The 16,574-nt window shown below is 42.1% G+C and overlaps 1 protein-coding gene across 4 annotated transcripts in view; it reads left to right on the forward strand.

The window, feature by feature from the left end:
* The window catches only part of PTPRG (protein tyrosine phosphatase receptor type G), an 831,563-nt gene that overhangs the window by 153,237 nt on the left and 661,752 nt on the right, over positions 1-16,574 (forward strand). For all 4 annotated transcript variants that reach the window (XM_068253766.1, XM_068253765.1, XM_068253761.1 and 1 more), the window contains exon 2: positions 8,111-8,215. In XM_068253766.1, the coding sequence (XP_068109867.1) occupies positions 8,111-8,215 (105 nt within the window). The remainder of the gene's footprint in view (positions 1-8,110; positions 8,216-16,574) is intronic.

Genomic DNA, 16,574 nt, shown 5'->3' on the forward strand with positions numbered 1-16,574 from the left:
ATCAACATAAAACTGGCCACAGGGTGTGCTGAACTCTGAGAAAGCTGGCGTGCGCAGTAGCCCAGACTGACGTGCTTGAGCCAATTACCGAGCCTGATCGCAGCTGAACGGCAGACCACGGGAGGGACAGCGAAAGACTCGCATGTGCTTATGGAGCTGGAGGAAGCTCCGGATGAGTATAAAATCTTTAGGATCCCGCAGCTCTGGTTTACTTTAAAGGGGTTCTGTGGGGGTTAGCGAAGGATAAAAACCGCCACTTACTATCAGCCCCCTGTAATGTCCCACGCCGTCCTCCTCCGATCTGCCGTTCCCTGCTGCTGGCACCGGGCATTATTCGTCTGTCATAGCCAAATAATGCATGCTGGCGTTCGCGTCATCGGACGCTTACTGCGCAGGCGCAGTACGAAGTTTTCTTGTACTGCGCCTGCGCAGTAAGCTTCTGATGTGGGCGGGAGCGAGCACGGCCGCTCAGCCGCAATTGGACGGCGTGACGCGCTAGACCAGGACCGACGACTGTGAACGGCGGATCGGAGGAGGACGGCGTGGGACATTACTGCTACATGGGGCAGATAGAAGCCCCAGGTAAGTGGCGGTTTTTATCCTTAGCAGAACCCCCACAGAACTCCTTTAAGCAGTGCATGATTGGCAGTGCATAGGTTTGAGTGCAGGGAGTTGTGGGGTTAAGCAGTGCATGATTGGCAGTGCATAGGTTTGAGTGCAGGGAGTTGTGGGGTTAAGCAGTGCATGATTGGCAGTGCATAGGTTTGAGTGCAGGGAGTTGTGGGGTTAAGCAGTGCATGATTGGCAGTGCATAGGTTTGAGTGCAGGGAGTTGTGGGGTTAAGCAGTGCATGATTGGCAGTGCATAGGTTTGAGTGCAGGGAGTTGTGGGGTTAAGCAGTGCATGATTGGCAGTGTATAGGTTTGAGTGCAGGGATTTGTGGGGTTAAGCAGTGCATGGTTGGCATTGTATACATTTATACTGCATGAACTGATACAGGTTGCATTCACAGTGGGATGTTGCAGAGCTGCGTTATAAAGTCTTATAACTTAGCTTACCGCACTGCAATGCTAATCCTATGGTATGTTCACAGTGCCATGTTAGGGTCGCATTGTATCATGTAGCGTTACCTCTAAACGCACACGTTACCAGGTACAGCAAAGCATACGTTCCATTGCCTGTATGCTTTCCTGTACCTACTGTATGCACTGCCAATAATGTGCGTTACCACTTTTTTTTTGCTGCATTGTGATTTTAACGTCTCATTAAAACGCAACGTCTTACTGTGAATGCGACCCCAAAGCTATTGGGGTTCTGATCTATATTCCAGGAGAGTTCTGCTGAGATCAGATCACATCACATATCTAGTGGTGCCTTGTGATAGCCAAGTAAACTGTGGATATCCTAACTTAGCAGTCAATTACCAGATCAAGCATACATCTTCTAGTGGGACCGGATTTTGCTTGTATATCAGGTTATTTCTCTTCATGCTCACTTGTAGCTGTGAAGTTTCAGTAATTTACCTACATCAGTTTGCGCTGCCTCTTGGGGAGTATAAAAGTTTATGCGACACACATATTTTAGATATTTTTATTTTTGACAGCACTCTCTTCTTTATTATGTATTATTGTTTTATTCTTTTGTGAATAATTGTGTATATTATTTGTTTTATAGTCTACGGTGTATTTTATGTACAACCCTAAATCAAACGTTTGTGCCTTACTTGTAAACGATAAGAATGATCTTTAAAAGCGCATCCATTCACAGTGGAGAATTACGGTGCAGCACAATGGCTGCTTTGTATTGCGGCTTGCTACAGTACTGTGCACCTCCTCGGTGACATGCAGTGCATTATTGTGAAATGTATGCGTTAACTGTTACAGTGAAGCATACCTTTTATTGACTGTTTGCTTCACTGTATGCGATGCAACACGCAGATAAAGTGCACCGCCAGTTTCTCTTTAGCTGCAGCATCGTCTGAATCGCACACTTGAAATAAGCATGTGGCTAATGCAGTCAGACTTCAGTGAGAGCAACTAATCTACATGCTTGCTCAGGGTCTATGGTGAACGTTATTAGAAATGGGGTCAGCAGGACAGCCAAGCAATATCCCTCACTTCAGGTGTACTTTAAGAGATTCTCATAAAATGACGGGCACTCCTACCATGCCAGCATGGAACATTCACCCCTTTAGTCACATGGTTTTTAAGGGGGAGGCAGTAATATTGTCTTGTTAGTTGAAATCCCGCCTCCTTTCTGACACTGTCTAGGAAGGGAGGTCATGCGCAGGGAGGTGGAAGGTACAGAAGAAATTACAGCTATGAATTCCTTCATCCGATGCTTTCCTATTCAAATTGGCAATAAAATGCTCAATTCAATACCTGGAGAAAAAAATGTTCCTGAACTCTGGGCATTAATTCAATTAACTTGCAAAATATTATGTCTTTATTTTTTTTTAATTAGAGTATGTGTTCTATTTGGCATGAAAATAAACCAATACTTTTGATCTTACTGCTGATCAGCCCCATTTGTAATAAAAAAAAACAAAACATTTTTACAGTGAGATAAGTGCCATACAGAAAAATAAATATTAAAACTGATGCAAGTTTGTGGTAGCACTGGTCACTCAGAGGTTAATCCTTTCCTTCCTTCCTTCTGATCTATTCATAAGTGAACAATGCTGCTAGATGCTGTGATGTTGGCTCTTCCTATCATTATAGAGCTGAATTCCCCAAAGGCTGGATTGTTCGCTCACTAATACACTCTGCTTTGATTGAGAAGAGCAATCCTTTCCAGGTCAGCTCTATATAGACATTGCAAGGATTTTACTGTACAGTACTGTACCTTTTTTTTTTCCTTTGCAAATTCTTACCTGCATGCATTGGGCGCATACCAAACCGGCCCTTCTAGTGCCAGAATATGTGAATATTGCAGTAGTGTTAGGCATGATCATACCAAGGATTTTACATAGATGAACTACCTTGCGTTGTTTTAGTTCCCTTAAAGTGGACCTGAACTCTTGCACAGGGCAGAACTGAATCATATAGAAATGCACCCTGTATGTATTTAGAAAGGCGCTCGAATCTTGGCTCTTGACACAGCGAGGCACTTGATTTGGCCTGAGGAAGTGGGCAGGGACCCACGAAACGCATTGCCAATGCTATTAAAGATTATTTTTTATATATGAATTTGTCTTCATTGATGTAAGCCACCTCAAACTTTTATTGTTTTTAATTAGATCATTTTCTGTTTGCCTTTTCACCCCGTTGTGCATTGTATACCCCCCCCCCCCCCCCCGACTCAGGGTAGGGTATACCCTTGGACCCCTTTTACGGGCCCTTAGGGCTTTTTCCTCAAAAAGTGCATCCATTTCCAGCTAGCCTGGACCCCCGAGTGGCGTCCGGTTTGTTGATCTCCACCTTCCAATAGTGGTTGGTTGCCCCTTTGCAACCTCCCCTTTGTGAGTACCCTCTGTTTATATTATTTTGCTTCACCTATCATTTGTGACGTACTGCACCATTTGGGCTTCGTGTTTTTCATTCCAGGGTGATTGTTTACCCTCTACTTGGTCTATGTATTTAGAGAGTTTAGCCTGTCTAATTACCCCTCATCTGTGACTAAGCGCAAGTTGTAATTTTATCCCTTAGCTGTCAGCTGACTGCCTCAGCAAAACAGCTAACTGGTAAACACAGGATGTTAACAATATCTCGGCTTCCATGAAAGCAAAAGTAGACACATTGCAGATTTATTGCTGGGTTTGTATCAGCTGTAACAAAGAAATCGAGGTTCTTATGCTGTTGCATATTTTTTAGAGCAGAGAGGAAGTTCTGAGTTCAGGTCCCAGTTAATATTGTCCCAGGTTTTCAGATCTCTTTGTTCAGTGTCTTAGCTATCCCCTTACTTTGTCGGGACCCCTGTAGTGTGTTTTCACACTGTAGCTGCTCCATAGTGTGTGCTGGTAGGCCTGTTTCACAACATAGTAACGCAAACAAAACAAATACTTATATCGCGCTTTTCTCCTGGCGGACTCAAAGCACCAGAGCTGCAGCCACTAGGACGCGCTCTAGAGGCAGTAGCAGTGTTAGGGAGATTTGCCCAAGGTCTCCTACTGAATAGGTGCTGGCTTACTGAACAGGCAGAGCCGAAATTCGAACCCTGGTCTCCTGCGTCAAAGGCAGAGCCCTTAACCATTACACTATCCAGCAGTAGTACACGTATTTGTAATATCTATAGCCTGATATCATTTTAAAAGGTGAGGCTTTGCTATAAATATGCTACAGTGTATTACCTTTTTTTATTTGACTTCACTCCTACTTTTTAAGGAAATAAACATTTTGATCCTATTATCTCTTTAACAGTGTTTCAAGGTTGCAGTTTCCGTAATTCATTGCAGTTTCTCTGCTGACTACAAACCTTTTACCTTCATAATCTATAAATTGTTTATGTGGCTGCGTTTTACTGTTTCTCCGACAATATGGTGACACAGTACATGTGATAAAGCACAACGTCTTTTAAGCGCTAACAGTTTTAGATTCTCTCTTTATTTTAGTGCCAACCGTAAGATTTTAAGGGTTTGCAATCCAGTCTTAAAGCAGCAGGACACACTGTTGTTCCAGTTTACAGCCTGCGTTGTGCCGGAAGTGATATATCTCGGTGGATTTCGCTCTGTAGTAGTCCCGGGCAGCCATAAAACATACAGCTGTGGTGGAGTGCGGTGCTGCCATGTCTCCTGTTGCTGGGATGTGTGCATTATTTGTGGCAGCCAATAAAGGAAGCCGTTATGTTGATTATTTACGGTATAACAGTCTTCTCTAATTCAGAATCTTAATTGCTTGTTAAAGCTAAACTCCAGGCAAATGGCTAAATAGGCAGAAGATAAATGGGTTGTGTGAAACTTCTTCTATGTCAAAAAGTTTGTTCTGTCATTGCAGTGATTCCGATGGGCCAGTCAGAAAGCATAGCCAGCAGTCTGAGCTCTTTCTTCTAAGTACTGTTTCCGGTGTTATGTCTGTTGTGCTGCCTGGAAGCTCCCTTGTACGCATGCTCAGTGTGAAGTTAATTATGCTGCTGGCGGTAGAACACTAAATATCTCCGCTTCCACACTTCCTATACTCCCCAAATTTTCAGGGTAAGGAGGGAACTCCCCCCCCCCCCCCCCCCCCCCTACTACCTCTATGCCACATTGCAGCCCCTGAGCCTCACTGGTTCCAGAGATAGATTACTGAAACCTATCTCTGGAACCAGTGGGGCTCAGGGGGTAGTTCGGGTTCCCCTTCCTACCCTGAAAATTTGGGGAGTGTAGGAGGTGTAATGGTGGGCAATGGTGTTGCCCAAAGGGATCGGGACTCGATCCCTCAAGCGGCAGTTTGGAGGCGGAGTGCTATAGCAGAGTAAAAGGTCTGTTGCTAATGGGAGTGGAGGGTAGAGTTCTTGCCTCTGCTGTAGCATGGCCAAAAATGGCCCTGGCCTTTGCCATATTTGATATATGCTGGAACCCGGCTGATAAGGTAAGTCTTATTATACAGATGACCTGTCAGGGCATTCACTTTGGCAATGACAGGCAGGGATGGCCGACTGGGTCGCATGTCAGCTTCCTGGCCAGGAGGTTTTTGTTCCCAAAAGCAGTTGTTCTCTTAATATAGCTTCAGCATTCCTAAGCTTGGGCAATGATGAAATACCTTTTATGTTACGTACTTTCAGTCAACAAGATTGTTATATGCAAATTAGCGGAGTCTGATCTTCTGTACCGACTCCACAGCCCTGGATTTGGTAGCACTATTCATCTAGAACAAAATGTCGTTTTTTGTGTGTGTTGTTTTTTTGTTTTTTTTTTCCTGTCGTTTTTGCCTGTCCATGACCTTATTGAAAAATAGTTCCAGCTTATTCAGAGATACACTTATACAGCTTTGAGTTTTGTATGTGAGATTCAGTCAGCTAACTCTGTAGAGGAATCTGCAGCTCCAAATCCTGTTCTCAAAATGCGTATAAACAAAAAGCAAAGGTGAAAAGGACAAATTCTTTGGAGGAAATAGTCAAAACAAAAAACGAAATCTTGCTCCATCTTTGTTCTAACTTAGGCTTTCTCAACCAGGGTTCCCTGGAACCCCAGGATTCCTTGAGTACTCTGCAGGGGTTCCTTGGCATTTTCCCCCATCGTGGGGGAAGTATAATAGAGCACACTATAATAGGTGGTACTGTAACAAGAAGCACTAAATTGGGGGCTCTGGAGACAGTATAATGAGTGGCAGTGTAATAGGGAGTAGTGAAATAAACAGCTACACATACTTTTAAAGACCATGCCTCCTGCAAAATAAATGCAGGGGTTACTCGAGATCAAAACATTGTTTGCAGGGGTTCCTTCAGGGTAAAAAGGTTGAGAAAGGCTGTTCTAACTAATTTACAGCAGCATTTCATTTTAAAATGACATTCCACCTTTGTTTAGAAACCTAGTAATCCCTTCAGTTTATGTATTTTTTTTGGACTACCGGTACTTACTGATACAATTTATTTCAGATAGCTTCACTTGTGTCTTTTTGTATTCAAATGCTCAGCTACCCCACCTTGATTGTAACAGACTCTACCAAGAACTTCCTGCCAGTCACTCTAATGTGGTTTGTCAGTGAATTACTCATGCAGGCAGGGGAAAACACCTGGGCTACCTGTACTGAAAACTACTACAACACAGAATTTAGATTCCAGACCAGAAAAATAATGTTGGTTGGGATTCCAACTATGCTCACCATTGCAGAGGGTGTTAATGCACCCTTGTCGCTGCCTCTGTGTGCGACCATTCATGCCGCATTCCATCCAGCTCTCACATACTTCCTCGTGCTAGTATGTTCATCTACTGATCTAGGACAAGCTTATGTGCCTTGGGTCCTACGGGAGAAAATAGCTTTATAAATATGTTGTTGCTGTTTGTGGTGTTGTAATAATGGCAAGTTGTGAAGTTGAGATGTTTTGAACACTGCAAGAACAAAGTCCCTAGACTTGGTGTTTTTATCTGTGAGCTTATATTATCCACACTGTACCAGCCAGTCTGAATAAAGCTCCTAGTAATATGTGAAACCTAATAAATATATACCAAACAAACACAAAAACCTTTCAGTTTCTCATACGTAATGAAGTTTTGAACTGATTTTTGAAGCAAAACATTTTTGTTTAGCCTTGCTGCACTTCTTATACAATCGTTTAGTCATTGCCTAGATTCAAGAACATGCTGATTGGCTTGGACAGAGATGGACAGACCTAAAGACTAGCCATGTACACACAATGGATTTCTATCACCTGGCAGGAATCTGGACTCTGTCCCTCGGGCAACAGTGCAGAGCACACACTGTACAGATGTGTCACTAGCCTTCTGGGCTAGCAACCCATCTTTTGCTATGGATGTGGGCAGATGAACAGTGCAATGAACAGTGAAGGACAAATCAGCTTACCATGGTTGGAGTGAGTGGAGAGAACAATGCTCTTGAAGGTCTCTCAGGTGTCGAGGATTTTCTCTAATGCTTTATTACCGAAAAAAATCCAATTTATATGCTTTATCCTGACAGAACTGGTCAGTTAAAGCAGAGACAAAATTATGAATGTAAATGTGGATCCCCCCATATGTCTTTACCTACATATCAAGAAGTCCCTGTATCTAGGCAACGACAGAATGTTTTGGTACATGAAAATGAGCATTCTTGTTTGGACATCTGTATATGACCTGGTTAGCACAATGGCTACCGGCAGATTGAAGCGCCTTGGATTTCGAGCTTTTATTAGAAGCAGATGTCTGACCTTTTGTCACATCTACTGAGAGCATATAGCCAACCTAAGAGCTTCTGAAGCCTTTCAGTAGGGCATGTAACGGAGATAATGTGCTGGAATTGAAGGGAGGCATTTCCTGACATTCAACTTGTTGACATTGTAAGGACTTGACTGGCAACCTCTTAGCTGATCTTTTTCAGAAATGGCAACCACCTGCAAGGACTACTACACGCAATGAGTTCTGTATTGCTAAATTTTTTAATAGATTTTGCTGCCACCTGTGTTATAGCTCTTGATGTCTAGTAGAAGTGACAATGAACCTGGTAACTTAATGCATGTTTTATTCTTCTTGTTTCAGCTTACACAGAGGGGAATGTGGGAGCTCTACATGAAAACAGACATGGAAGTTCTGTGCAGATACGAAGGCGTAAGGCAGCTGGGGAGCCATATTGGTCCTACTCAGGTACTGTCATCTTTATTGCTTTGTAGATGGATCTTATACCGGTTTTGATTATTGCCCTTGGGTTATATGGAGCCATGGAGTATCCACTAGGGGACATTTTCTAATGAGAGCTTGCTTTGTACTTTTTCTTTGGCCCATACCTCAGTACACAGATGAATATTATGCCATTGTATAGTACTGACACATTTTCAGCAGTGCTTTATACAGTTCATCCAATCATTCATTTCAGTTATTGTGCATAGAGACCTCTCATATGTAATATTTTGCCCAGCAGTCCCATGTCTGTTCTGGCAATTCCCCCATCTTCTGCACATGTCAAAGAACAGGTCATGAGCAGATGGTGATAGTGGACAATCATGATGATCATGTATGATTGCTGTATACTTAGGTGATAAAAGTAGCCTTCTGCCACCCAGCCCAAGCAAACCTGCATGAAGCAGTGGCCAGAGCAATGTCTGTAAAGAGATTAACCATCCCATTTTTCTGATATGGGAAGAAAGTGGAGTGACCAGGGGAAGCCCTTGCAAACACAAGGACGGTATACAAACTCCATGTAGTTAGTGTCCTGGGCAGGGTTTTATCTTTCAACGTTAGCTTTGCAAGGTTCTAGTAGCAACGGCAACCACCCTGCCATCCATTTTTATTCATGAATTGTTTTGTTTTCTGTTGAAAGGATGTTACATGTCATGAAGCTGGGGTTAAAACTCTGCAGAGAAACAAATATGGGCACCCCAATGGCTGTGGATATGAAATATGAACATGTCAATCATATACATGGTGTGTGCATCAAAGACCTGTGCAGCAATATTTATTTCCTTTTAAACAATACCAGTTGCCTGGCAGGCCTGTAGATTTATTTGGCTGCAGTAGTGTCTGAATTACACCAGAAAAAACAAACATGCAGCTAATCCTGTCAGATCTGACAATAATGTCAGAAACGCCTGACCTGCTGCATGCTTGTTCAGGGTCTATGGCTGAAAGTATTACTAATAATAATAAGAATAATAATCTTTAACATTTGTATAGCGCTTTTCTCCTGTCGGATTTAAAGCGCTCAAGAGCTGCAGCCACTGGGACGCGCTCAAGAGGGCCACCCTGCAGTGTTAGGGAGTCTTGCCTTGAACTCCTTACTGAGTAGGTACTGACCCTAGCCAGGATTCAAACCCTGTACACTATCCAGCCACTGGCTATTAGAGGCAGAGAATCAGCAAGATAGCCAGGCAACTGGTATTGCTAAAAACTATATACATATGCTAAAAACAAATTAAATATGGCAGCCTCCATATCCCTCTTACTTCAGGTGTCCTTTAAAATAGATTTTAAAGGCTTGTGAGGTACTTTGAATTTGGGCAAAATTACCACCAGTTTTATGTTTCTGACCTTCCCTTTTTTTTGTTTTTGTTTTAATAAGTTGCCGTGATGTGATCACTCTGGCCTACTCCTTTTCAGGCCTTTGTTTTGCTTTCCTACATTTAAAATCACGGAAACCGCTGCGATTTGGCCGCAGTGGCAACAGGCCTTTCCTCTGGTACTTTGTGTTTATAATCCCCTCCCATAGAACCCAGAGAGCGAAGCCAATGAAAGCCTATGACTACTATATATATGTGTGTATATATATATATATATATATATATATATATATATATGTATGTATGTATGTATGTATGTATGTATGTATGTATGTATTTATTATTATTTTATTAATTTTTTTTTTAACATCTGCAAAGTCTATAGTGTACACCAGGTGGTGGTTGTGCCTGAGCGGTTACTGTTGTATACAAAGATCAGCTTCTTAAGATTTGAATTTTGTATCCTGCTTTTTAAAGATTGCTTTTCAGCCATAGATTTGGATATGTGACATGGTGATTTTACGCGGCTCAGACTATCTTCTTCTACTTTATTATTATTTTTAAGAGCTTTATTTATTTATTGCTTTGTGTTATTCGTTGTTGTGTTTTACTAGTGTTCTGCTATTACGGTGTCACTTTTATGTGCAAACTGTATTTTAGTTGTCAGTGGTGCAATGGTGCTGCAAGGTCTACAAACAGGATTTATCATGGGCTCAGATGCAAGGTATTTGTTCTGGATCCTATAAAAGTGTATCATCAAGGAAGCCATTTAGACCTTATTTGTCAGCATCTGAAGAAATGACAATTCTTGTTGCTCAAGGCACAGAAAAGAAACAGAGTGGTTGTTGTGGTGGTTTTTTTTTTTAATTTATGTGCTGAACTTAATAAAATGGTTTCAAACTGAAAATAGCTTAAAGTAGAAACGACCCCAAGTAAAGAAAGGCACACTGAGTTGCAGTAAACTAGTAACTGACTAGTTTATTGGACTTCCCAGTGAAAGTAACTAGTTGCTAGCTTGACAGTGGTAACTAATCGCAGCAGCTAGCTTCTATGGTTTGTGAGTACTATTTCCAAGATGTCCGATCTGAATTTTGATAGATTTTTCGATTTTCCAATTGTTTTTATTCTTCGATCGATTTTCGTTCAGTTTTATGAAAATGGATTAAAAAAAGATGTAAAAAACGATTGGAAAATTGAAAAATCAATCAAAATTCAGATCGGACATGTTGGAAAAAAAATTGATCTGGCAGGTAAATCTAACAGAAAATTGTATGCTGTGTACCTAGCATTAGAGCCACCAGGAAATGGTAATGGACACACAAGAAGGGTTAGTGAATCTACTTTCCAGCCTGAGGATAGCAATTATTAAGATGGTGAGAGTTGAATGGCTATACTTGGAGAAGGGAGAAGGAAATTACCATATGCTGTACTTGTTTTGGGGCCAATCAGAATAAGCAGGAAGGGAATTTGATTGGTCCAATTTTAAAAGGCATTTCATTTGCATGCAAACCACATATATTAACATCTAATTGAACATCGGTGTACTTGAATTATGAGGGTTGGACAGTAAAGTAGACTTACTCTTGCCTTGTAAAATGATTGTGTTTTGAAGTGCTTTTCTGTAGAAGAAATGGCCTATTGCTATTGGAGTCCAGTGCTGAAGAGCATCTATTTGAAGTCCTGATTTATTGTTTTTCTCAATCTGACACCAATTGCCTCTCAGTTTAGCCAGGTTAACAAAGCATTCCTCCTCCTACTGTGATACAGAGAAAAAGAGTGAACTTTAAATCCTCAACATTTCTATAGATTAAAACAATGTCTTTAGACTTTAAAGGTTAATGCGGTAACTTTGATATTATGCTGGCCTGCTCTCTTTATAGGAGTTTAGTTCTGCTTCAGTTGGTTTACACGGACTTTATCAGGTCAGCTCCAGTTTGAAATACATTTTTCTTTAGTTTGACTTGAGGTCGACCTCAGACTTACCCCAGTTTGTGATTGGTGTAGCTGCAACATGAGAAAATTTTGTACTGAACATAAGCTAAAGGCAAACTTAACTCAGACCTCTTCAGTACACTGTTTGTGAGAGAGAAACTGTCTCACCTTGAACAGAGATTTTTCAGCTCACAGGATCACAATCCAAGCACCAGCTGGCTGTTTGTAGCCTTCACTAGGAAAGGTCAACCAAGCAGGTAACGCTAAAACCTATCGATAGCCGCCGCCATGTGTTGTTAACAAAATCACACACCATGCACAACAATCTCTGTTGTGTTACCTTTCATATGTCTGTACAAATCACTGACACACTTAGAAATGTTATACTAAGGTAGCTTTTTTTTTTTTTTTTTTTTTTTAAAGAAATGCAGTGGGCCTTAGTTTCTAGTTAGAGCATTTCAGAGATTCAGCTTAACCATTGAAAACAAAAGAAAATTGGAGCGCAAATACTTAAAATAGCATTAAAATTAAAAAGGATTAAAAACTAAAGTTATTTGGGTTTGCATCCACTTGGCCTTGATTACAGCTCGGAGTCCCGGAGTACCATACTATGAATCGGATGTAAGATACCTGTATGCCTGAGCTCTCGCGCTAGAAGCCATAGACTTGAATTTCCGCAGGTACGAAACCCCAGCAAGCTGTAGGTGGAGTTGAGGCATTTAGGTCTTTACATGTTAAGATATCTTGATTTGTTTTCTTTTTGAAAATCAATTGTAAACTTCACCCCATCTTTTCCTCTTCCAGTAAAAGTTTAATCACAATCTCAATCTTGAAACTGAATCCTGCTTTGGATTTAGGTGGACTAATAAAATCTCACTGTACACATCTCAAATATACCTTCCCTGGCTGCTCTAGATCATGTGACACCAATAGCATTGATCTGGCTGTGATATTTCATCCTTGTTGGTTTGATCTGACCTTGTTTCCCGAATGTCTCTTTTTTTTGGGGGGGGGGGGGGAGGTGTAGCTGTGGATATATTGCAATTTGCATTCTGTGAAGTGTTGGAAAAACAGCGGCCAAGGCTTAAGAAAAATCAAACAAACAAAAACTTAATGGCCCTGATGTTAAGAGAGAAAATTCACTCTGCTTCTACTCAATATTGAATCAGATTTAAGGTAGCCATACACTGGTCGATTTGCCATCAGATTCGACCAACAGATAGATCCCTCTCTGATCGAATCTGATCAGAGAGGGATCGTATGGCTACCTTTACTGCAAACAGATTGTGAACCGATTTCAGCCTGAAACCGTTCACAATCTGTTGTGGTGGTGCTGCCGCCGCTCCCCCCGCCCGCATACATTACCTGCTCCGCTGGTACGACTGCCCCCGGTCACCGCTGCTCTGTCTCCGCTCTGGTCTCTAGGTCCGGCATGCTTTACTTCTTCCTGCCCGACAGGAAGTTTAAACAGTAGAGCGCCCTCTACTGTTTAAACTTCCTGCCGGGCAGGAGGAACTGAAGCATGCCGGAGACCAGTGCGGACACGGAGCAGCGGTGACCGGGGGTAGTCGCGCCGGCGGAGCAGGTAATGTATGCCCGCTCTATTTCGTCGGTTGTCGGGCACTCGAACGCCGCTAGCGAGGCGCTCCCTACCCGCGGGCGATCGATGGTAATTTTCCGCACGGAGCGATCGACTGGATCGGACGAAATGGATCGAAATTCGGCGTGTAGCGCGAACGATTGGCAGCAGATTCGATCCCAGTGATCGAATCTGCTGTCGAAACGGCGGAAAATCGGGCCAGTGTATGGCCAGCTTAAGATAATAGAAATCTAATTGGTTATTTTGATTTAAAAACAGGAAACCCGCTTTGAAGGTTCAGGCCCATGTAAAGCAGAACAATCTTTTCTGACAATTAACGAAGTTCTTGGAGCCATTTTTGTGGCATAAATTATGCAAATGTATTGGTTTTATTTCTGAATGTTTACATTATTAGCAGTAGTAATTATCATATTTTCATATTTCTGATTTCTTTCCTTTTTTTTTTTTTCCTTATGGTAAATGTGTCGTTATTGGCATTAATGGCTTTGTTATTGTTAGACCTCTTTTCCACGGGTGGCTGAACTCCTCGTTTGTCAAGCAGTGCAGCCTCCCGGTTGCCAGCCACAAGCGCCATTCGGCTGCAATTACATGCTGCCGAATGGAAAGCATCGTGTTTAACACACGACAGCGTCACCGGGCAGCGGAAAACTGTCTCATGATTTGTTTGAGCATGGCAACTGCTTGGCTGAAGTAGTGTCTGAATCTCACACATGAAACAAGCACGCAGCTAATATAGACAGACTTTAATGCTTTCCGTACTGAACAGTTCTAGGCCCCTAAAGCGGACCTAAACTTGCACAGAAGACAAGGTAAACACATATAGTTGCTGTGAAATTCACTATGTGTCTGCAGTGGCGAGGGTGACGAGACCACTTGGAGTGGCTCATTTGAAATCTAAGCCCTGGCAGGGATAGCTGCAAACAAACAGGGCGTTGATTTCTGTTATCAAGGTCTGGAAGCATCACAGCCCCTGATGTTTATGCTTGATCTGGGTCAGTGGCTGAAGGCTTTAGGGCCCATTCACACTATAGCAGTAGTTTAGCGCTACCATTTTGCATGTATGATTTTACTGCAAGGTAAAATCACTGCTTGCACTTCCGCGATTCAGAGCGATCACGGTCAGCGCTTTATAAGCACTGTACCGCAATCGCTCCAGATCGCTTCACTGATATTGCATGGTTTTTGCTCAGGAGGGTGACCTGAGTGAGGTGAGGCATCGCAAGGAATAGTCTTCCTGCGGGAGTTCCAGGACCGTGATCCAGTCATTTGAGCTTTCATATCCCTCACTCTTCAGTTGTCCTTTGAAACAACACTGTAATGAGAGGGATATGATTTAATATGATTTTACCAGTAAAAACTTATTTCGGGGAGCCAGATGCAGGATAAAAAGGAAAAGGGATGTAAAGCGTTATCTACAGTAGGCGTGTGTAGTGCGTTGAATTATTTGAGAATAAGTGGGGAAAGTTAGATGAGAGTAAATAGACTTCCTCTGGGCTCCTCCAAGACGCACATTCCCAGTCTATTGACAGCAGAGTGAAGGCACTGCCTGATGACATCACACCATGTGACTTCCCAGTGCACACAGACACCGCAAGACTTTCCCCAGCTGGCAGAGGGACAGCTCTCCTCCTACTATTATGGATGCTTCCCACTCCAACCACAGTCTACCGAGTTTGTCCGGCTGCAATTTAAAAGCAAGGGGAGGGTCTTCTCCCACCGATTATAGTAAATACACAAATCTACTTTTCTAAAATTGAAAATGCTTCAATTTATTATTACGCAAGGTTAAATTCTATATATTGGTACAGATTTGTATTTTTAATTTGGGTCCACTTTAAGCATTGTAGCAAGAAGTAGGTCAGGATGAAGAACTGGTAACCTTTTTGCAGTTTGGCAGTCTCGTGCCAGTTCCCTTCAGTTTAATTCTGGCCACATTCCTGTTATTATTGTTGTCACCACAATTAAAAAGAAGATGCACTTTAAATTATGATGCCATTACTGACCACAGAGGTCATACATAAGTTAATACCTAGCCTAGAGATATACAGTCAGCTGCACTGATATTAAGTAGCAGACGGAGTTTGTGTTATGTAGAGGGCATATCCGCACACCAGTCAGCTTTTTATGTGTGAGATGAGACCCAGGACCAGATCAAACACATGCAAACTAGATGATAAACAAACAAGTGGTGACAAAAACCACTTGCTGGCTCAGAAGGAATGGTAGGCTATATTCAGTAGGCGTACATATTAATATTTAACACCGTGATAGCGGCAGTTCAGAGCTCAGCTGAAAGTGATCATATGATTAATATTAAACACCGATAAACAACTTGGAGTTTCCTGAACTTGCGGCATAAGTGAATCCATCATTTTGCATGATCACTGTGGTTTCTGTATGACACAAGGTTGGCATGTTTACTATTGACCGTGAGATCACATAACATTAAAGCCCAACTGCACCTGAAAATAAAAAAGGAGAAATCCGAAAGCAAGTATGTTTAGTGTGAATGATAAGGTCTACCTTCTTAAAGGGAACTGAGTACAAGGAAAATTGTTTTCAAAATGGAGTGTGTTCTCGCCTCCATGGTCCATGGGACAAACAACATAGTGGGAGGCGTTAGAAGAACAATGCTTTGTTGCCTCCACTCAGTCAAGGCGATCCAGCATGCATCGGGAGCTGTGGTACATAATCTAGAGCTCAGCAAGGGTGGGCCCAACAATCCTCCTCTTCCCAGAATGCATGTGGGTAGCCTCACTCCTTACTTCTTTGTGTGCTTAGCAATACGATTTCTGCAGTACCTACTGGGAAACAGTTCTAGACCACCAGGGAGTCACGTATTTACAGTATATGCAATTGTTGTTGTTTTTTTCAATCCCACTACTTTTAATCACAAAGGGGCATGACATCATTGTAAAGTTGATTCATTCTGGAATTACAGTTTAAAGGCCTGGTCTGTGTGAATTGTTTTAATGTCATGCAGCTGAACAAAAAAGCCTCTTTTATTCCTAAAAAAAAGAAAAAATATGATGAGTGTCCTGTGTTAGTGACCTCATGTTCCAAAGTTGCCCAGTCATTCCTGCTCACTGTGCTAAAAATTCTTCTGTCTTGCCCAAGTCACTGACAAGAAAGCAAACCCTCTCTGGGGACTCCTATAGGTTGTGTTTTGCTGTGCTCCTTTTGCTGAATATGCTTCAGACATTCAGGCTTCCTCGCCATACAGAACAGCTGAACATATTTCTATTTATGCAAAGAGCTGTCAGTGGATGCTGTTCTAGTATGAAGAGGCTTTTATGGTCATTTGTGCTTTTCATTTTTTAGGAGCTGCAATGTGTTTATAGCTTATAGCAAAAGATTCAGGTACATCAAGGTTATACTAATTTTGTGTAGTCACTTAAAGGCTCAATTTCAGGCAGCAATGTTTTCCTAATCCTCGGTAGACAGACAGTGGAAGGGATTTTATTTGTATGTGTGTAGA

The sequence above is a fragment of the Hyperolius riggenbachi genome, chromosome 9 (genome assembly GCF_040937935.1).
Source record: "Hyperolius riggenbachi isolate aHypRig1 chromosome 9, aHypRig1.pri, whole genome shotgun sequence".
NCBI classification, from domain to species: Eukaryota; Metazoa; Chordata; class Amphibia; order Anura; family Hyperoliidae; genus Hyperolius; species Hyperolius riggenbachi.